A 21,972-nucleotide genomic window follows, 5' to 3' on the forward strand; every position below is an offset into this window, starting at 1 on the left:
GGCCGCTCAGCTTCCCGCCTCGACTCGCGAGTGGGTTGGGCGGCTCGCATCTTCCCGCGAGAATTCGTTGGTGCGAAGCCTGGCGGTGCCACGCGCCTGCGCAGTCTCGCTTTCTTTTCTTTTTTGGCGGAGCTCTTTCTGCGCGTGCGCGCGCGGCCTGAGGCGGGAGGAGGAGCCGGCGCCGCCGTGCAGGCGAGAGGCGGGCGGCGACGATGCTGACGGCGGGCGCTCCCCTATGAAGCAGGAAGCGCGCGCCAGGAGCGTCAGCCGTTGGGCGTCGGGAGGAAGAGGGATGTCCGCCGCCGCGTGCGCTCTGTCCCGGAAAAGGCAGCTGCCGCCGGCGGGGAAGGCGATGCGCAGGGGGGGCCGGCGGAGCGGGCCCGGCGGAGAGGCCGAGGAGGCGGACGGGGAAGCGGCGCTCGGCGGCGAGGGGCAGCAGGCTCCGCCGCCCCCGCAGACACAGCCGGCGGCCGAGGGCGGAAAGGAGGAGGAGGAGTTGGAGAGGGAGCACTTCCGCAGAATCATCAACGCCTTCCGTTACTACGGGTAACCGGCTCCCCCCCCCCCCCCAGGCTGGGCCTCTGGCTCTCGAGTAGCGCCCGCCGGATCCACCGGCTGCCCAATAAGCGCGCCAGAGGGCGGTGGCGCCGCCATCCCATAGTAGCGGGGGGATTGCTCCTCCCAAGGACCCCGAGAACTACTTCAGGATGGAGGAGCAGCAGAGAACTTGCAGCAGCTTCTCCAAACTAGTTGCCACGAGTGTTTGAGGGAAAGTCGTGATGCTTAACCCGGGATAAAGTGGGAACTGGGTAAAGAAAGCAGTTAGTTCTGGATATTAGAGGCAGATTGGAAAGCACCCTTGTAAGATAATAGGAATATAATTCAGCACAGCTAATTAACAATAGGATCAAAATATATTCAATAGAGGCACTTGCGATTTGACTTGTGCACCAAAAAGCTTGAACCCTTGAATTAAAGTACCTGCCTTATTGTTTGTGCCATGCTAACAGTAAATACTTGTGTGGGACTGCTTCTTTCAACTTCAGACATCAGACTGGGAGGTTGCATCCAGACAAAAATAAGTGTAACTTTTCCAAAGCTTGCTACATAAACACCTAATAGAATTCTAATGAATACAAATATGTTTCTTTATCTTACAGATTAAATAGTGCTTTTGGTTCTGTTCGGCCTCTCAGTATTCAGTCCCTTGGTAGTTCCTGTCATTCATTGGGTGGTGCTGGGCAACTCCTATTTGATATCTTGGCCTTGGCAATTGGTGTCTCTCAAGCATATGAAACAAAAAAAGTTAAACCAACAGTACGTGGCAACCCATAACAATTCCATAATAATTATTGGGAGAGCACCAAAGTAAGACCTTCAGTTTTCCATGGCTAGGGTAAAGAGGTGCATCTTCAGCAACTGATGGTGGCTTTAAAGAGTGCTGTGTGTGCCACATTTTTTGGGGGGGGGTAACTAATAAGAAAGCTGTCACAAGCTGCAACTCCTGTGAATTTATGAGAGTAGTGGAATATATTTTTTATAATATTTTATTAGTTTCCACAAAAAACAAAAACAAAATCATTACATTAAAACCCACCATAAAATAAAACATTTATAACAACTATATACTCAATCAATATTAAATCCACTTTGTGGGATTACTTGAATCCTCCAACTTCCCCCTATCCTTCCCTTGGTTCCTTTGTATTATCTTCATTTATGCATGTCTATAAAATCTTTATCTCTTTTTATATCGGTCCTGGAGGTTTTGCTTAATATGATTAGGAAGGACCAGTTGGTTAAAGGGGTACAGGTCGGAGCTAAACAATACAAACTGAGAGCATTTGCAGATGACCTAGTACTTACTTTACAAGAGCCAGAAGCTAGTACGAAAAGAGTTTTGGAAATAATTCAAGAGTTTGGTCAAATGGCAGGATTTAAATTGAATAAGTTAAAGACTAAGGTATTGGAGAAAAATTTAACACAGATTGAAAAAGAAAGGTTTCAGAATGAGACGGGGTTGACTGTGGTTAAAAAAGTGAAATACTTGGGTGTGAATATGACAGCTAAGAATGTGAATTTATTTAAAGACAACTATGAAAAAACTTGGACAGAAGTGAAAAAAGATCTGGAGATCTGGTCAAACTTGAAGCTTTCCTTGTTAGGTCGAATTGCAGTTATAAAAATGAATGTATTGCCAAGAATGTTGTTTTTGTTTCAAGCATTACAAATAATGGATAAAATGGACTGTTTCAAGAAGTGGCAGAAAGATATATCTAAATTTGTCTGGCAGGGCAAGAAGCCCAGAATAAAATTTAAGATATTAACGGATTCAAAGGAAAGAGGGGGGTTTGCCCTGCCAGACTTTAAATTGTACTATGAAGCGGCAGCTTTCTGCTGGCTAAAAGATTGGCTGCTTCTTGAAAACACAGACATTTTGGATTTGGAAGGTTTTAACAATATTTTTGGGTGGCATGCATATCTGTGGTATGACAAGGTTAAAGCACACAAAAGTTTTAAAAACCATATTGTCAGAAAAGCACTATTAAATGTCTGGGTTAGATATAAAGATTTGCTGGAAAACAAAACTCCAAGGTGGTTGTCGCCAATGGAAGCTAAGGCAGTTAAAAAGTTAAATATGGAGTCGAAATGGCCAAGATATTGGGAAATTCTGGAAAAGGAAGGGGACAAATTGAGATTGCAGAGTTTTGAGAAATTAAAAGGGAAGGTGAGAGATTGGTTGCACTATCATCAAATAAATGAAGTGTTTAAAATGGACAGTAAAATTGGCTTCCAGGTGGAAAAATCAAAATTAGAGACTGAACTGTTAGAATCCAGTACTAAGAATTTGTCAAAAATGTATAACTTGCTGCTGAAATGGAATACACAAGATGAAACGGTTAAATCAACTATGATTAAATGGGCTCAGGACATTGGTCATAATATTTTGTTTGCTGACTGGGAAAAGTTGTGGACCACCGGGATGAAATTTACGGCATGTAATGCCTTAAGAGAAAATATAATGAAAATGATTTATAGGTGGTACATAACCCCAGTCAAGCTTGCAAAGATCTACCACTTGCCTGACAATAAATGTTGGAAATGTAAGGAAAAGGAAGGTACATTTTTTCACCTCTGGTGGACGTGCCCGAAGATTAAGGCATTCTGGGAAATGATTTATAATGAACTGAAAAAGGTATTTAAATATACCTTTCCCAAGAAACCAGAGGCCTTTCTCTTGGGCATTGTCGGCCAAGGGGTGTTAAAGACAGATATAACTTTTTTTATGTATGCTACAACAGCAGCTAGAATACTCATTGCAAAGTACTGGAAGACACAGGATCTACCCACACTGGAAGAATGGCAGATGAAGGTGATGGACTACATGGGCCTGGCAGAAATGACGAGCAGAATCCGAAACCAGGGAAAAGAAGCAGTGGAAGAAGAATGGAAAAAGTTTAAGGACTATTTAAAGAAATATTACAAAATTAATGACAGTTAGAATGATGTTGGACTGAAGTAAAAGGTTACTATTAGTAATGGTTAAGACAAGGAGAATAAGGATGATTAGCTTAAATTTATAGCAAAATAAGGGAAGATTTGCTGAACAATTGATTAGAATTTGGAATACAGAAACGGGAGGCATGAGGAAGTCGAAGAAGAAAGGTTTAAGAAATTAGGACATGAAATGGTATTTGTTTCTTGTTTTGTTTCTGTCTTTTGTTTGTTTATGTATGTTTTGTTTGTATGAATATAAAAATTGTTTAATAAAAATATTATAAAAAAAAGAAAAAAAAAGAAAAAAAATCTTTATCTCTTAGTTACCTCCAAATTTAAACATTGTCTATCACATTACAAGTGGTTTGTTTTAAAAAATCCTGCTAATGTATTAACTTGCATGCACTGCTTATGCAATAAACATTTCCCATTCTTTTTTATATTTGTTGTCATCTTGATTTCTAAGTTTCCCAGTTAATTTAGTCATTTCCGCATACTCCTTAAACTTAGTTTGCCAATCTTCCTTGGTAGGGACTTCTTCCTTCCTGTGTTAAGCTAGCAATATCCGAGCTGCCATTCTCGCATACATGAACAAATTATTGTATTCTTTAGGTAGATCCATTACTGTAATACCTAATAAGAAAGCTTCTGTTTTTTAAACAAAAGTTACTTTAAACATTTTTTTCCCAATTCATTATACAGTGGTACCTCGGGTTACATACGCTTCAGGTTACAGACTCTGTTAACCCAGAAATAGTGCTTCAGGTTAAGGACTTTGCTTCAGAATGAGAACAGAAATCATGCTGTGGCGGCGCGACAGCAGCAGGAGGCCCCATTAGCTAAAGTTGCGCTTCAGGTTAAGAACAGTTTCAGGTTAAGTACAGACCTCCGGAACGAATTAAGTACTTAACCTGAGGTACCACTGTATATCATTTCCCAATTTTTAAAAATAACCTTACAATGCCACCACATATGGTAAAACGTACCTTCTGCTTCTTTACATTTCCAACACTTACTTTCCCTTGTTGTATACAATTTAACCAATTTAGGCAGTGTTAAATACCACCTATACATCATTTTCATATAGCTCTCATTAAGTAAGGTACAGGCCTTAAAATTTGTATCATTCTTCCATGTCTTTCCCAATCTGTCATCTGCAGATTATGTCCCACATCTGTTGCCCACTTTATTATAACACACTTGACATCTTCATTCTTAGTTTCCTATTGCAACAACATATTGCATATTTTTGATAATAATTTAATACCACTTTCTATTATTTCTCTCTGGAAATTTGAAATTTCATAGGTGAATCCTTTCTTTAGATCATGTTTTAATACTTCATTTACAGTGGACACTCCGGATACAAACTTAATTTGTTCTGGGGGTCCGTGCGCAACCTGAAAAGTCAGCAACAAGAGGTGCTGATTCTGTGCACGCGTGTGATAGAGCACTTCTGTGCATGCTCAGAAGCGGCGCCCCTTGTTGCCGACTTTTCGTGTTGCGCATGGACCACCAGAACGAGAGCTTCTGTGCATGCACGCGCGGCAAAAGGGTTTTGTTGCGTTTGCAACCCGGACGTTATGTTACCCAAAGGTAACAATTTCAAAGGAATAAGCAATATAGTTAAATCATCCACTTAAATCCACAGGACCTTAACAGGGCAGTGCTTTATTGGGAGAATCTGAGGTGTAGAAAAAGCCAGAGTCCTGCTGCCTCACACTGCCCAATGCACAAGGGCAAATCACGGAAACAGGAGGGCTTTGGAGCCAGTTTCCCTAATATGACCCCAGGACACTCCCTCCCATTACACAAGATGTTTCAGTGCCTGCAATAGAGAAATTTGGAGGGTGGACCTCTGAAGCTCCACTCTGTTCTGTCTCCTGGGATGCCCTTCCAAGAACAGGACTACATTCTGAATTAGATAGTTTTGATTTAATTGTTGCTGCATATGTTTGCTTTGGTTGCATGGTGGGATGTACAGAACTCATGTATTTCTTATACAAGTAACCATATAAATGTAGAATTAAAAATGGTCCCAAAGTAGGAATCCTCAGTGGGTTTACAATACTGATATAGAACTTCAGTTTAATTTTGTTTATATTTGTTTCTGATGTTCATTCTGCTTTTTTAATTCTAGAATTAATATGCATGAAAGAGTCAATCGTGCAGAAAGACAGTTCAGATCCCTTCCAGCCATTCAACAGAAATTGCTTCCTCAATTCCTTCCTCATCTTGACAAGATTCGGAAATGTATTGACCATAATCAAGGAATCTTGCAGACAGTTGTGAATGACTGCACACACATGTTTGAAAATAAAGAATATGGTGATGATGTATGTATAAATTGTACTTCAATACCAACTATTTGCTACTTCCCCTCTTTTATCAGTTTTATTTATTATCTCATCATAAATGTGTGATTTCTTTTCTATAATTAATGTATGTTTTATAGAGGGATGGGGAACCTGTAGCCTTCCATATCTTGTTGGACTCTTAACTTCTGTCATTCTCAGCTAGCGTGTTCAATGGCAATAAATAACGTTAGAAACTCAGATGTATAATCTAAGCGCCAAATTGCACCTCAAACCTAAATTATGGTTGCCGCAATGGAATGTCTAGGTGCCATTTTTTTTTAACAATGAAGTTTATTGATGTTGTTGCTAATGTCATTTCTGTACCACTTTAGATTTTAAATAACAAATCTCAAAGCAGTTGACAACACATTAAAACATCAAATGAAACCAGAATAAAACAAATTCAAGCTTCAAGTAAAATATCTCAGATCCTTCTCTAAGATACATTTTGCTTTCCCCAGTTGCCAGCCTGGCATCCAGAGATCTCCATGAGGTTGCAATTGGACTTCCGCCAGTTGCATAACGCACCTGGCTAGTTTCTAACACTGGTAAGAAATTATGCGAATTGGAGTCCAACAAAATCAGGAGGGCAACAGGTCCTCTTTCCCTATTATGCTGGGTTAATCAGTTATGAATATTCTTATTCCTTGATACATATTAAATCATTTGATTAGGCTGCTTGATGGTTGTGTCCAGCGTTAGTAACTATATTTTTACAGTTGAATAAGCACAAAATTTCAATCTTTGTAAGTTAACTATTATTGCACATTTATTCTATCATTTGGGCTGTATCACTTACCTCATAAATCATTTTAAATGCTTCTTTTCCTTGCAGAGCTTTTCTTTGATTTCACAGACTACACATAATTTTAAATGGCTCAAGTTAAAACTTCTCAGTGAAGTCTCGCAGTGTGTGGAAGAAGCCCTCACTGAGATAAAATATGCAGTTTCCATGCTAGCTTAGGCTTCCACAAGTATTACTAGTCCATATATAGTTTCCACAGGCCAATTTAGAAAGCCAATTTAGAAAGGCCTCTGCTTGTTTGCCTAGAACAGATTCTTACTTGCCATATGTAGTGAAGTAAGGGGCTATTTATGTCTATGTTTACCCTCACATCTTTCCTATTTTACTTAATAACTGCCCTGCTTTCTATACAGAAGTATATTCAGAGAATGCTATGCTAAGGGTAGATATGATGTTTTCACGCTTACTTCATTTATGATTCAGTTATGCATGTAGATGAGTCTCAGCCTGGAGGTGAGAAGGAAAAGGCATATCAACTAACTGCCCAACAGTGTAGCATTGTGAATAACAACTATTGATTTTCTGGTTTTACACTTTTCTCAGGAAAATGGAAAAATTACACCGGCTTCAACTTTTGATATGGATAAATTAAAGTCCACCCTGAAGCAATTTGTAAGAGACTGGAGTGAAACTGGGAAACCGGAGAGAGATTCCTGCTATCAGCCAATCATTAATGAAATTGTAAAGAACTTTCCAAAAGACAGATGGTAAATCATTTTTTAAAGATGTATTTGAAAGGAAGGTATGCAGAATAATGCTTTTGTTGCCAATGATCTTTAAACTGGAAAAAAACCTATAAAATACTATTAGAATTGATCTTTGAAAATGTCCATGTTAGCTGCACAAGGAGAAGTTATAATAAACTTTGGCACGCCTTACTAATATGATTTTGCTCACAATGTTAAGGTTAAGCAGTTCAAAATTATGGCTGCACAGACAACACTCCAATTAGGTTGGATTAGCACCAAGAAAACTTAATGCATACTATTTATATTTTATCATGTGGAAGAACATGTTAGATATAAAAGTCTGATTTGGCTAATATTTTGATGTAGGTTTCTATAATCAGAAGGACTTAATGGCTATCTAATCTAGTCCTCTTTTCTAAAATAGAATAAGTGCAGTGTACCACAAGTGGAGAACAGATACACTATTAGAAGGTATTTATATCGTCAGTATCTAAATAAATATTGCAGAAAATGAAGCTACACATTGGAGGAGAAGCTGAAAGGTATCCTTAAAGCAAAATAGGAGAATAATTAAAGAAACACTATAATTCACATAATATTTTTTATTTTTTGCTCTTTATTTCCATAAACGTGAGGTCTGATTACACTGGTTATAAATAGCTAGCAATATTACAGCATTGGTTTCCATACAGAATCGAAATGGCATTTCAGTCATGATTCAGAATGCTTGACAGAATTCCAATTACAACAATGGTGGGCTAGTCCGAAATAACCAGCCATCTCCAATCTCACTTTTAACTTAGCTTGCAGTCAGTGTTGCTGCATTACCTAACAAACAAGAGTTTTAAAGAAGATAAACGCTCAAAAGCTCATTCAAAATATAACATGAATACCCTTCCCTTGTTAGATTCAAGGCATTCAAGAATGTCTTCAATTGTAGAAAAATATACGGTAAGTTTTTATACATCTAAATAAAAAGGTGTTTTGCTTTGTTCTAAATAATCACATTCTCCCCCAGCTTAGTTGAAAATGGAATGTTGCCAAATATTTGGTAATTTAAGTTGTGTAGAAATGCTTATAGATGAAGATCAGCATTGTACATTTTCTGTCTTCCTACAATGTACTCTTTTTTGTTGTTGTTCTATTTTATAAATTTCCTGAAATTTGACCTTTCTGGCCTACATTAATGTTCTGTTAAAACTGTTTGTAGACAATTAATAGTACATCTATAGTAAATAGTTTTACAAATAATGTGACTTATTTATGTTATACTGATAAAGAAGCTGGATTGAAAGTGGAAATAAGTTTAAGGCTTCTTTTTTTGAAACTCTTGAATTACAAGCTGAAATTAGAAAAGTTGATGTAGATGTTTTATACAAAACAGTCCTGTGCATGTTTGCCTAAGTAAGACGCATGGTCTTCAGTGGGACTTATTGTCTAGTATGTGTGTTTAGGATAGCATCCTTAAAACATCCTTTGATCTGCACTTACAAGTAAAACTGTAGATAATTAAATATGTGTATGAAAAATTATATTTATTTTTCTTACTTAAATTAAACTACTGTAATTTTTTAATGCATAGGATATGAGCTGCTCACAAACCCTTTTCTTTCTAGTTCAAATGGAAAGTATTTTTTATTTTCTAAAAGAAAACAAATCGTGCACAACAAACTTCATAATTAACTTCTGGACATTTTCAGTTGCTTTCAGTGAACTGAAAGTTAGCATGTAAATAGAAGTTTGTTACGATCTAGACTGTTGTGGCTCTTAAATTACCTACAATTCCTATTTCATTGTGGCTGCTGCAAAAGTCACCTACCTTTATGGAATGTCTTGTAGAGGAGGGCAGATATGTAGTGATCTTTCTTAGGTATTTTTAGAATCCTTGTTTAATTACGGTAACTTGCTGCTCCATTTTATTTCTCAGTTATAAAATTGTGTATCTTTCTGCTTCTTAGGTTTGTTTTTGCACCCTTGTGAATTTACCAGCACACTTAATTACTTTAGTAGGTACTGTGTAGAACTTCTAGTCAGAAAATTTATATTTGATAGAATGAATTATGATTGTAATTATGATTGTATTAGAAACTATTTTTAATGGCAAATAATTGAATTACACATTATACATTTAAAGGTCCTATTTTTTTTCTTTTCTAGATTGGGGTGTATCCAATTTTTTGATTTTTGATTTAATGGAAAGCACTTCCACTTGTTCAAGGCAAGGGCAACTTTTTCTGATCACCCCATTCACTACTGTTCAGTGACCCCCCCCCCCAAAAAAATAGGTCCTGATGGTTGGGGGAATCGTTGAAATCAGTATGGGATATGGTGCAGAGGACTGCAGTCAGTACAGAAGGTTTGAGAAAATGAGATGTCCTGACTTGCACAAGTGAAGGCGCTTTCTGCTACTGCAAAGCTATAACTGGACATAATCTGTTGGGCACAGTTACATATCATAGGAAGTTACAGTTATACTGTACCATGAAAGAACAGATTGTTCCTTCTTTGCTCCTCCTTGCTAATAATAAGCTGGAGCAAACCACAGCACATGACTTAGTGTTATGTCTGAACAAGGAACCATGGTAATTTTGCTCCAGCCAAACCATACTCTTTGTTCTTGGCTTCCTGGCATAACACTAAGTCAAGGATTGTAGTTTGTTGCTCCCACTCACTAGTGAGAAAGGAGCAAAGGGGAGACAATCTGCCTTTCAACATTAACCACTGCTTATGCTATGATGCATGAATGCAGCCACTGTATTTTAGCATCCTAAAGCAGGTGCATATGCATCTTAAAGTGTTTGGCTAGCGTAAGCAAGTGTTAAAAGAAAAAAGATTACAGGACTGTTGAACAGTATTCTGATTAAACAAGTAATTTTTCGTAACTAGAGTGGAATTAAACGTTCCATCACCAGAAGAATTTCTCCTTATGTAACAGAACAGTCTCCCCTTTTTTCTCCTCCTGTGCCTCCTAAGTCTCTTCTAGGATTTCTCTCAGTCCTCTGGAGCAGATTTAGAGATGGCGTGGGTTGTGGGGAGTCCTGTTACACAAGTGGAAGTTATTTAGTTGAATACGTGTTAGAAACTGAGATGTGAAAGCTAGGAGCTAAATGGCACCTTAAACCTAGCTTATGGGCGCCACAAAAGAATGTCTAACCACACTTTTTTAATAACAAAAATAAATACAAAGCTGAAAATGAATTAACAGCAGCTAAAATCTTATGGTCGTTTTTCACATGGTCTAGTCCTCATCTGATGACTGCAGATGTCCCCTGCCCATCCCCCTAATATACTTAAGAGGGTTCCTTCTCCAGTCTTCAGAGAGTGGCTGGAAGTGGGGAGGCAGAAAAAGGTCCTCATTTCCTTCCACTCTGCAGGCAAGCTCTGGATTCTCCCTACAACCCCTTTCCTTCATATAAATATATCTTTTGGTGCAACAATTAACACATATTAGAGGCCAATACAACTGATGGCAGAGACACCCACCTTGAGTGTCCAGTTCACAAATCTAAGACTTCAGTGTCTTTCAATAATCCCACTGCAAAATTTGTTTCGATTTTATTCATCCCTGAGAGAGTCTGAGGTAGATCACACTTTAGCATGCACTACTTAAACCAAACCTATTTAAGCCAATCTGAGGCCACAGAGTGCAAAACACTGCCTTTCTGTAAGGGCAGCTGAGAGGTGGAACCTATCAACTTGCCTGACACTGCAGCAATCTCTAGGAAGTCCAGCGGGGAGGAATTTCTCCTCCCGTGCCCTCAGCGTCTGCAATGGCAGTTTTAATCTGATATCTTAGGCACAGTACTGCACCCAGAGCTCAGAAACTGCTTGCTCTAATGAAATTCCCTGTCGCAAAATGTGCCTAGAACAATGGAAGTTTCAAACGCTGAATACATCCCACAATTTTGAAATACCAATGTGACAAAAGCAAATTTGTTGAGCTATTTCTTGGCAGAATGTTTTCCTTCTACCATTCTTTTTCCAAATCATAACGTTCTCTGAACAACCTAAAATATATTACCAAATCCAAATTCTTAGGTTTCAGGCAGTATTTGTAGTCTGAAATAAGTAGCTTATCTGTTTCTTCCTTTTTTGGGTGGTGCTGTTGAATTAATTGATGTGACTTCTACTACCTTTTGATTTGTCTGTAATTTTCAGGAAATTGAAAATAATAGATTGGTGCTATATAAGTTTATTATTCAACTAAGATAAATCTTAAAGTCACACTGACTTTGAGTGTAAAGAGTTCTGTACACCAGTTGGCTTCCTTTCACTGAAATAAATGAGCCAGTTGTTCAAGATTAGAGAGCTCCCTGTGTGCTGAAGCTGGAAACTGCTGCACCTGAATCAGATTGCTTTACATAATGCTGAAGAAGAGTTAATAATTATAAGTTCTTCTTGTGTTCTGAAAATCAGTCATGCAACTGATGGGTCCATAGCTAATTTCAATATAAACATTTTCAAACACCGTTGCCAGTGTTCTGTTCTGTTCTAATTTTTCCCACATGTTAAACATAATTAGTAGCATCTGCATTTGGGGATTATGGGGCTGTTTGATGATGTAAAATACAATAACTGTCTCAGATTTATTTCACTGTTAGATGTTGCAGTCACCCCCACCTCCCGTACAATGAAGAAAGAGAGTTGCATTACAAGGAGGAACTTTGTTGACTTCTTGAATCTGAAATATAGTTTGGGGTAGTTCAACAAAGAAAATAGGCTGGAAGCCTATGTTTGCCTTAGGACAGGGAAAGCTGACATGGTCCTCCCTAGATGTTGCTGAACTCCAGTCACTATCAGCACCAGCCAGGATGGCCAGTGGTTAGGAATGATAGAGATGCAGTCCTGCAACATTTTGGGGACACCATGTTGGCTGCATGTAACTTAGAACATGCCTCCAAAGACAATAATCAAATGTTTAAACTACTTTCAGGACTTTGGGATACAGGTAAAGTATTTGTGTTTGCAACAGATTAGCAAATATGTATTGTTAAGACTTGCAACTGAATAAGATTTGTCTTGGTGGTTTATAGAATGAGAATGATTATTTGAGAAGTCATCCATCAGAGCTAATTGTGTAGGTAAAATCCAAACAGCAGCAGTAAAAATACATTTACTGTAATCAGCTGAAAGTCATAATGTAGTGACAAAGGTCCCACTACACTTTAGTATAGCCTTACTGAACCTAGTACTCTGTAGATGTTTTGGACTACAATTCCCATCACTCCAGCCAGCACAGCCCTATAATGCTGGGGCTGCTGAGAGTTTATAGTTGTAGTCCAAAACCTCTAGAGGGCAAGAAGTTGCTGAAGGCTGCTTTACCACAGTCTGCGATCAAAGAAACAATGGCTTCTCCCCCTTTTGAAAATAAAGCCAGTAGTCAGAACATTCAGGTCCTTTGTGGGACAGAGAACAGAAAGAAAGAAAGCATTGAAATTCACGTAGGAGGAGATATGAAGATACTAAGTAAATATAAACCAAATTTAATATTATTTATCTGCTAAATAATGTGCTAATTTGGGAAACAGCACAAATTATCCATATAAATGTGATCAAACACCTGCAATATGTAAAAACCCTTGACAGGGCTATTCATTCTATCAAATATATTTATTAAAGGATTAACCATTATTTTTGTTGTGTTACAGGGATCTCTCCAAAGTTAATATCCTGGTACCTGGTGCTGGGCTAGGTAGATTGGCCTGGGAAATAGCTATGCTTGGTTATACTTGCCAAGGAAATGAATGGAGCCTCTTTATGCTCTTTTCTTCTAATTTTGTACTCAACAGGTACTTAAACTTGTTTTCAGTTGTTGGTTGCTTCTTTATACATGTAGTTCTGTATTTATATCTCTGCTTTGGCCAATGTCAGACTTCTTTAAACCACCATTTCCCATTATTTTTGAATTGGGAAACTGTTGATCAATCCATGCTTATTAACTACGAAATGAGAATGGTTTCCTATCCAGGTTAATAAGCAGAGGTTAAACTACAGTTCTCCAGAGCTTGGAAAAATAATTGTAAACTATGTAATGTGTAAGCAACCCACCATATCAGTGTGAAAACAGGGAGTGCAAGGAGAGGAGGACAGGAGCAGGACAAGGAGGGAGGATATGGGCATGTAGTTCATACTAGGGTCCATCCATTTATTAGCCAAAATTCATTATGTCTGGATCAAGCTCCTGTGTGTACATGTTTATAAATCAGTAGACGAAACTGCTAAAAACATGAAATTGAAAAACATTTGGCACTTTATTCATTTATGTACATAATTTATACCGTGACTTAAAAAAAATACTAAGTTGGTCCCTGGCCTCAGGCTCACAGTCTAAAAAGACATGACACACAAGGAAAAAGCAATAGGAGGGAGGAGGGGGAAATAAAGTGAAATCTTGGGGAGGGCATATAACTTCAGGTATGAATCTGTACACACATAGTTATAATAATTTGAATAATTTGAAGATAGGTTCATGAGGAGGAAGCATACTGGAGAACTGCATTACCTGCAAGCTATCAAAACCTTAATTTTAAAAAATGTTAATAGGATTAACAACTAACAAAAATTAAAGCTAACCTCAATCTATTGCTTTAAGAATCTTAGAATTTACTACATTTTGAAAAGTAGAACCAGACTTTTAAATGGTGAATGGTTTCTCTGATTGCTTCTTTTGTAACTCTTTATAATATATTGTTAATGAATAATGGACCTTCAGGATGATGTTAAATTAACTACCTCTAAAATGCAGATTGACACTCCCTATCAACTTGTGTTACTGAAAGTCAAACTAAAAATTTTAAGCTTTGCAATGTTTACAAGATTCTCTTCTGAGTGGCAAGGTGAAATTGTTGTTTTGATAATCATATGTTACAGATGCTCTGAAACTAATTCATACAAACTATATCCCTGGATACATCAGTTTAGCAATAACAAGAGATCTGCTGATCAGATACAGCCAGTTTATTTCCCTGATGTTGATCCTCACAGTCTTCCTCCTGATGCAAACTTTTCTATGACAGCGGGAGATTTTCAAGAAATCTACTCTGAGTGTAGTAAGTAAGAAAAAAATAACTAATATTCAGACGATAAAATTTATGCCGTTTGCCTATCCTTAAGAGAAAAACTGTAAAATAAAACTGATTATGTGACAGATACTATTGTGTTTTATTAAGTATTTTAATGCAAAGAAAAATCAGTCCTTATGTTGTAAAATAATTTTCTACTTCCCCTGTAAGTTTATCATCTTTAAATGTTTGTTTCCCCTGATTCAAAAGTTAAGAAGGTGAAATTGTTTACTAGAAGTTACTAGAAACATGCACAGATTGTTGTTTTTAGTTAACTGACTTGCTACAGAGGTTGTAATTGAAGATTGTTGTTGTTGTTTAGTCGTTTAGTCGTGTCCGACTCTTCGTGACCCCATGGACCAGAGCACGCCAGGCACCTCTGTCCTCCACTACCTCCCGCAGTTTGGTCAAACTCATGCCGGTAACCTCGAAAACACTATCCAACCATCTCGTCCTCTGTCGCCCCCTTCTCCTTGTGCCCTCCATCTTTCCCAGCATCAGTGTCTTCTCCAGGGAGTCTTCTCTTCTCATGAGGTGGCCAAAGTACTGGAGCCTCAGCTTCACGATCTGTCCTTCCAGTGAGCACTCAGGGCTGATTTCATTAAGAATGGATGCGTTTGATCTTCTTGCAGTCCATGGGACTCTCAAGAGTCTCCTCCAGCACCATAATTCAAAAGCATCAATTCTTCGGCGATCAGCCTTCTTTATGGTCCAGCTCTCACTTCCATACATCACTACTGGGAAAACCATGGCTTTAACTATACGGACCTTTGTTGGCAAGGTGACGTCTCTACTTCTCAAGATGCGGTCTAGGCCTGTCATTGCCCTTCTCCCAAGAAGCAGGCGTCTTTTAATTTCGTGGCTGCTGTCACCATCTGCAGTGATCATGGAGCCCAAGAAAGTAAAATCTCTCACTGCCTCCATTTCTTCCCCTTCTATTTGCCAGGAGGTGATGGGACCAGTGGCCATGATCTTCGTTTTTTTGATGTTGAGCCTCAGACCATATTTTGCGCTCTCCTCTTTCACCCTCATTAAAAGGTTCTTTAATTCCTCCTCACTTTCTGCCATCAAGGTTGTGTCATCTGCATATCTGAGGTTGTTGATATTTCTTCCGGCAATCTTAATTCCAGCTTGGGGTTCATCCAGCCCAGCCTTTCGCATGATGTATTCTGCATATAAATTAAATAAGCAGGGAGATAAAATACAGCCTTGTCGTACTCCTTTCCCAATTTTGAACCAATCAGTTGTTCCATATCCAGTTCTAACTGTAGCTTCTTGTCCCACATAGAGATTTCTCAGGAGACAGATGAGGTGATCAGGCACTCCCATTTCTTTAAGAACTTGCCATAGTTTGCTGTGGTCGACACAGTCAAAGGCTTTTGCATAGTCAATGAAGCAGAAGTAGATGTCTTTCTGGAACTCTCTAGCTTTCTCCATAATCCAGCGCATGTTTGCAATTTGGTCTCTGGTTCCTCTGCCTCTTCTAAATCCAGCTTGCACTTCTGGGAGTTCTCGATCCACATACTGTTTGAGCCTTCCTTGTAGAATTTTAAGCATAACCTTGCTAGCGTGTGAAATGAGTGCAATTGTGCGGTAGTTGGAGCATTCTTTGGCACTGCCCTTCTTTGGGATTGGGATGTAGACTGATCTTCTCCAATCTTCTGGCCACTGCTGAGTTTTCCAAATTTGCTGGCATATTGAGTGTAGCACCTTAACAGCATCATCTTTTAAAATTTTAAATAGTTCAGCTGGAATACCATCACTTCCACTGGCCTTGTTATTTGCAGTGCTTTCTAAGGCCCATTTGACTTCACTTTCCAGGATGTCTGGCTCAAGGTCAGCAACCACACTACCTGGGGTGTACGAGACATCCATATCTTTCTGGTATAATTCCTCTGTGTATTCTTGCCACCTCTTCTTGATGTCTTCTGCTTCTGTTAGGTAATTGAAGATTAGGTTGGACCTATTCCTCACTGAGAGTAAGCAGGGCATATTCAGTAAGCAGTGAACACTTGTGCTTACCCTGTGTCAGTCTCAATGAGAGGCTGCAGCTAGAATCACCGCTGATCTTAGAAAATTTGGGCTGCCCTTGCTGTGCATTTTCATGTCCTAGACTAGCTCTCTTGTCTGAATACAAAGTCCATCTAATACCAAGGTCTAGAAGTCAAATTAATATTTTGTAAAAGGGACTTTGCTTCAAGATTACTTCTATATGATTTACTTGTGTATGATTGGCAGTATTAGCATATCATTTGAAACCATGGTTTAGTGTAGAGGTTACCAATCCTTTTGGCTCATTGAACTTAAGAATGTAAGAGGAGCCTTCTGGATCTGGCGAGTGGCCAGTCTAGTCCAACACCCTATTCTCACAGTGGCCAACCAGATGCCTGTGGGAAACCTGAAAGCTGGACGTGAAACAACAGCATTCTGCCCACCTGCAATTCCCAGCCGTGGAGGTAATAACTACTGATAGCCTTACTCTCCATGAATTTGATGTGCAAATGTGGCAATTTTGTACAACTAGAGGGAGTTTTTTGGCCAGGGCTAGCCAACATGCCTCCCCCCCAAGATTTGAACTACTGTTCCCATCAGTTTAATGGGCCATTGGTCAGGGATGATGAGAGTTAATTCTGAAAATACCTGGAAGACAACCATGTAGGCTATCTCTGTCTTAGGCCCAACGGAACAAAAAGCAATAAAAGGTGAGTAATAATGTGAGATCGCCTCAATTTCTTTTGGAGGCATGAATATATGGTTCAGTTATGTGTGACTCCCCCACTCCCTGCAAAAAAGCTGCTCCTCTGGAACACGGATGCACTGCAAAGGGTTGCGGCTGGGGAAGGAAGATGGAGAGGGAGGAACCTCCACTAAGCAAGGGGAAGTGCTTTTCTGAAAGTATCTCTCAGTTCCAAAAGTGCAGGTAACAATGCGCAATAAAATATTTATAGCTAGATTACTTTCTGTCTTTATACAGATATATGGGACTGCATAGCAACCTGCTTCTTCATAGACACGGCACATAATGTCATAGACTACATTGACACAATATGGAAAATACTCAAACCAGGAGGAATATGGATCAATTTAGGTAACTTGATATTTTGTTGAGTAATTGTAGCAGAAAAAACGAATGTTAGAACTAGAGTTTGTACAATTAAGGAGAAAAACTCAGCTTGATCTGTACTTCTTGAACGAAGTGGATTTTAAATATTAGACTTGTTCTCTTTTAATGCCAATCCATTTCGTCAAAATTTTCTCTAAAATTGGACCTACACAGATTCAACAAAAAGGATGCCAATGAGCATATGAGGTTTGAACTTGTTTGTTCCATCCCACAGGGGTTGGGGACCCATTCAGATAGTCGGCTCCTGGAGAATAATGGAATCCAATGGATTTCTTGATTGCTCTGTGGGATTCTTTTGGTGGATAGAGTGGGCCAAGCTTAATGGTTCTGCTGTTACTATATGAAGCACTAAGCAATTTGGAATCAGCCTACTTGAGAGACTTTCTTCTCTGTTACCGACCTGCCTGGTCACGGAGATCATCTGAAGAGTTCTTCCACCATCCAGGTGTTGTTATATGCTCCTGGGGTCTTTATGGTGGTTATTCAGAGCAGGGCCTTTAGTAAGGTGGCACCCTCTGTGGGAAACATTCCTCCTGCATTTTAGACATTCACTGATGATTTTCAGGGTTTTTTAAATAAACCTCTTCGTTTATGCAAGTCTTCCAGAGGAGTGACAGCAGCCACATTTTTTATTTTGACCATGGTGGATTCCACTAGCTTTTCATAGTCTGTGTTTCTTTAAAAAATTATACCCTGCTTTGGAAATTTTTAAAATGTTAAGTGGTTTATAAGTATAAATAAAACAATTAAAAACAAAATCTAGATTTATAATGTAGTATTAAGATACATTCAGTTCTGTCCTTGATCTACAGTAGTAGTTTTAGGGTTGGCAGAATTTATGAGTATCAGATACATTTGACAAATTAATTTTACTGACCTTTTCATTGTATCATAGGTCCTCTTCTTTACCATTTTGAAAATTTAGCAAATGAATTATCTATTGAGTTAAGCTATGAAGATATAAAAAGTGTTATATTGCAATATGGATTCCATATAGAGGTAAGTATTTTTCTCTTATATTACCACACTAAGAATAATCTAAAACATTGGCTATTAGATTTCAGATAGTGCCCCACCAAATTTTGTCTTCCGTCAGCACTGTGTCATTAAGATGTGCTTTCAGTCATCACAAATACTAGTACTGATATTGGGTGTTCAAGTGCCTATCAGTTTGGCCGCAAAACACAGCAGCCCAAAATAAGGTAGTGGTTTCTGCATAATGGATGCAGCTGCTTTATCCATATTATGCTGGTGTTGAAATATCTGGGTTGGCTGCCTGTTAGCTACCAAGCCAAGTTCCAGGTTTTGTTGTAGAAATTTAAAGTCCTAAAAAAACTTGGGACCAGGATTTTTTAATGTTCCCATATCTTTTTTATCCTTATTATTGCCCTGCTATTTGTTGTTTTAAAACAATAAAACAATTTGGCTTTCGATGTATTGCTGCCTTTTAATCTTTGGGTTAGATCCAAATTTAGTCACACATAGGGTAGACCCACTGAAACCAATAGGACTTAAAATTATAATTACTAACTTAAATCCTGTTGATTTCATTGAGTCTGTGCTAAGCATGGCTAAGTCTGGATCCATACGAACATAAGAAGAGTAAGCCTGGGCAATGTATCAATACAGGGCTGGTGTGAGGGGCAGACTGTGAAACTGATGCCGCTCCTGTGTCCCTCTGCTACCCGTGCTGCTGGTAGTAAAGGGACTCAGGAGCAAACAGCAGGGACATTGAGCCTCACTCAGCTGAGGAGTGGGAACTTACTCGCCCCCCCAGCTGAGTAATGCAAACAAGCTGTGTTGTCCCAGCCCTCAGGGTGCTGGGGAGGAAGCACCTCTGTTCCTGCAGTGAGAGCTGCGGCAGTTTCACCCCACACCTCGCAGGCTGGGCCAAGGCAGCTTCTTGTTTCAACACTGCTGTATCACCAGATCCGTGATATTTGGCTGGTGATACAATGCGATATTGAAAATCTGACATTGCCCAGCCCTAAATAAGTGCCTGCTGGATCAGGCCAAAGGCCCATTTAGTCCAGTATCCTGTTCTCACAGTGGCCAACCAGATACTTGTGCGAAATCAGGGAGCAAAACAAGAGCTGAAGAAAACACTTCTTTTTTATATATTTATATTTCATTTGTTTTTGTACCTATTGGAAATTCTATTGAAGGGAGGTATACAGTGAGGGGAGAAAGTATTTGATCCCCTGCTAAATTTGCCCATTTGCCCCCTGATCTTGCATGGAGCCCCAGACCGAGGGAGGTTGACATTTTGTGTTCCTTCCATTTGCGAATTATTGCGCCAGCTGTTGTCACCTTCTCACCAAGCTGCTTGGCAATAGTCTTGTAGCCCAGTCCAGCCCTGGGCAGGTCTACAGTCTTGTCCCTGGCATCCTTGGACAGCTCTTTGGTCCTGGTGGCTGCTTTGGAATCTGCAGGACTGATTGCTTCTGTTGACAGGTGTCTTTTGTACAGGTACTGTAACGAGCTGGGATTACAGGTAAGACCTCTCCCTTACAGCAGGTGCTTCTAATCTCAGCTCCTTACATACAGTGAAGATACCAGGTAGCCTGATATCTGGCTGGTTGATAGGGGATAAAAAACTTACTTCACTCATTATAATGCACATCAATCTCTGACTTTTGTCTTCTGGGTTTCTGGGGGTTTTCCTGTTGTTATTCTGTCTCTCACAGCTACAATAAACCTACCATTAAACTTATGGACTGGTCATTTTTCGTCAGGGGGCAAATTGGCAAATTTAGCAGGGGATCAAATACTCCCCCCCTCACTGTATTAATTTCTATAATAGCAGTAATAATAACATATGAATGAAATGCCTACAAGGGTTTTCAAGAAAGTGTTGTTTATTTTCAGGTGGAGAATGAATCTGTTTTGACCACATATACTGTGAATGAGCTATCTATGATGAAATATTACTATGAATGTGTGATGTTTGTGGTTAGGAAACCAGGAAGCAGCGTCTGAAGTGGATTATCCAAGAAGAAAAATGCACAGTGGCTTCTGGAATTATGACTGAACACAACCTCATATCAGTGGTGCCTTTTTATCCATCGCAGAATGTAGCTCTGTTGTCTATTTTTTTAATCTATCCTATAATCTCCAGATGTGTACTTCTGGATATTTGTATCTGCGTAATGAACATAGAGAGCAAACACTCCTGTATCATTTCTTCAAATTCTGATTAATGTTTTTTTCTGACTGGTAATAATTTGCAAATACCATTATTAACACTTGCAGTTCTCTGTAAGGTATAAAATGGTCTACTTTAAGTTTTCTTTGAAATAATATCTAACGTCATATTGGATACACAATTCATTTCTTGTCCCATGTTGTACAGAAAACAAGACCACTCCTCATCTTAGCATATTTAATTACTATTTGGGTGACTTTTGAAATTTTGATCTTCCGCAGTCTGATAAGCAGCATCATGTGAACTTGGTCTTCTACTGTAAAAATGTAAAGAGTTTATAAAAATAACACGTGCATTCACAAGAAAATTTTAACGTGAATTTGACTGATATTTGCGGCTGATGCATTTTTAGATTTTTAAAAAATATATATATAAACAGTTATACTATTCATGCCATTTTAAGCATTTGATGGGTAATTTGAAGTAATATCTGGCTGCAGTCACTTAAAAAAAGAACTAAATTAAGACTTAACAGTAATGTTTGTACATTAGTACTTTGATCCCATTAAGGGTGTTCTAATTATGACTGAAATTGATGGGTTTAATGTCAGCTGTGGGTTTACTATTTTAAGAAATTATATTTTGATGGCATTAACTACACAAAGTTAAACAAATATGGGCAGAGCAGTCCCAATCCACCACAGTGTAGTGGGTTTTTTTAGGTGCAGGTATTGCTTCACCCAGCTGTCCATATTCTGATGTACAGAACTTCCAATGGAGCCCACTTAAGGCACAGGGGAAAGCTACTCTTAGCAGTATTTGTATGGCTTTGGAGCTGGGATGCCAAAGATTCATGGGACCCTAAGCCTGTCCATCCAGCACCAACAGGCCTGGAGCTGATGCAAACAAAAAGAAAAGAAAAATTAGGAGTTTTCTTCCTGCTCCCCACCCCTTCTGCCCTAGCCAGTGCAAGCAGCAAGGCTCCAGATGGTTGGTGCTCCTACATTGTGCTAAGCCCTACTGCTGTTGCTGTTGCTGCCTCCCAGCAGTTTGAATTTCTTTCTCAGTTACTGTTTTAGTATTAGCAGTTCTACTGAATCCACCTGCATTATGCACATGTGAAGAAGCCAGCTGACATCTATGCTTATGAGCTACTGCCATTCAGCTTGTGACCTGCTTGTTAGCTATTCTTAACTGAATATCATGCTAATCACCCACCTATTTACACACACATAATTCTTTCTGGAGTTATACCGATAGGCTGAGTTTCCAAATTGTGTACAGGTTTTCTTT

The 21,972-nt window shown here is 39.0% G+C and overlaps 1 protein-coding gene and 1 long non-coding RNA gene across 5 annotated transcripts; both read left to right on the forward strand.

Moving 5' to 3' along the window:
• Positions 1 to 133: 133 nt before the first annotated feature.
• Positions 134 to 21,046, forward strand: CARNMT1 (carnosine N-methyltransferase 1). Of its 4 annotated transcripts, none has more exons than XM_053407939.1 (8): positions 134 to 546; positions 5,639 to 5,834; positions 7,204 to 7,367; positions 12,998 to 13,138; positions 14,220 to 14,398; positions 17,385 to 17,498; positions 18,430 to 18,533; positions 20,403 to 21,046. In XM_053407939.1, exons 1-8 carry the CDS (start codon positions 236 to 238, stop codon positions 20,511 to 20,513), a joined length of 1,320 nt encoding a protein of 439 aa, XP_053263914.1. In that variant the 5' UTR covers positions 134 to 235; the 3' UTR covers positions 20,514 to 21,046. The 4 variants fall into 4 exon arrangements, with proteins under 4 accessions (XP_053263914.1, XP_053263910.1, XP_053263913.1 ...); XM_053407938.1 differs by lacking the exon at positions 134 to 546 and adding an exon at positions 733 to 809; XM_053407936.1 differs by lacking the exon at positions 134 to 546 and adding an exon at positions 905 to 1,317.
• On the forward strand, positions 7,369 to 11,650 carry LOC128423139 (uncharacterized). Its single transcript, XR_008332691.1, has 2 exons — positions 7,369 to 7,820; positions 8,257 to 11,650. It is a non-coding gene; the product is annotated as an uncharacterized LOC128423139 (long non-coding RNA).
• Positions 21,047 to 21,972: the final 926 nt, after the last annotated feature.

The sequence above is a fragment of the Podarcis raffonei genome, chromosome 11 (genome assembly GCF_027172205.1).
Source record: "Podarcis raffonei isolate rPodRaf1 chromosome 11, rPodRaf1.pri, whole genome shotgun sequence".
NCBI classification, from domain to species: Eukaryota; Metazoa; Chordata; class Lepidosauria; order Squamata; family Lacertidae; genus Podarcis; species Podarcis raffonei.

What these genes read in the sequence shown, in the direction of transcription:
- CARNMT1 (XM_053407939.1), top strand. Translation starts at nt 236, where the DNA reads ATGAAGCAGGAAGCGCGCGCCAGGAGCGTCAGCCGTTGGGCGTCGGGA. An exon ending in ATAAAGAATATGGTGATGAT is followed by an intron (nt 5,835 to 7,203) that starts GTATGTATAAAT and finishes CACTTTTCTCAG; the next exon opens with GAAAATGGAAAAATTACACC. An exon ending in AACTTTCCAAAAGACAGATG is followed by an intron (nt 7,368 to 12,997) that starts GTAAATCATTTT and finishes GTTGTGTTACAG; the next exon opens with GGATCTCTCCAAAGTTAATA.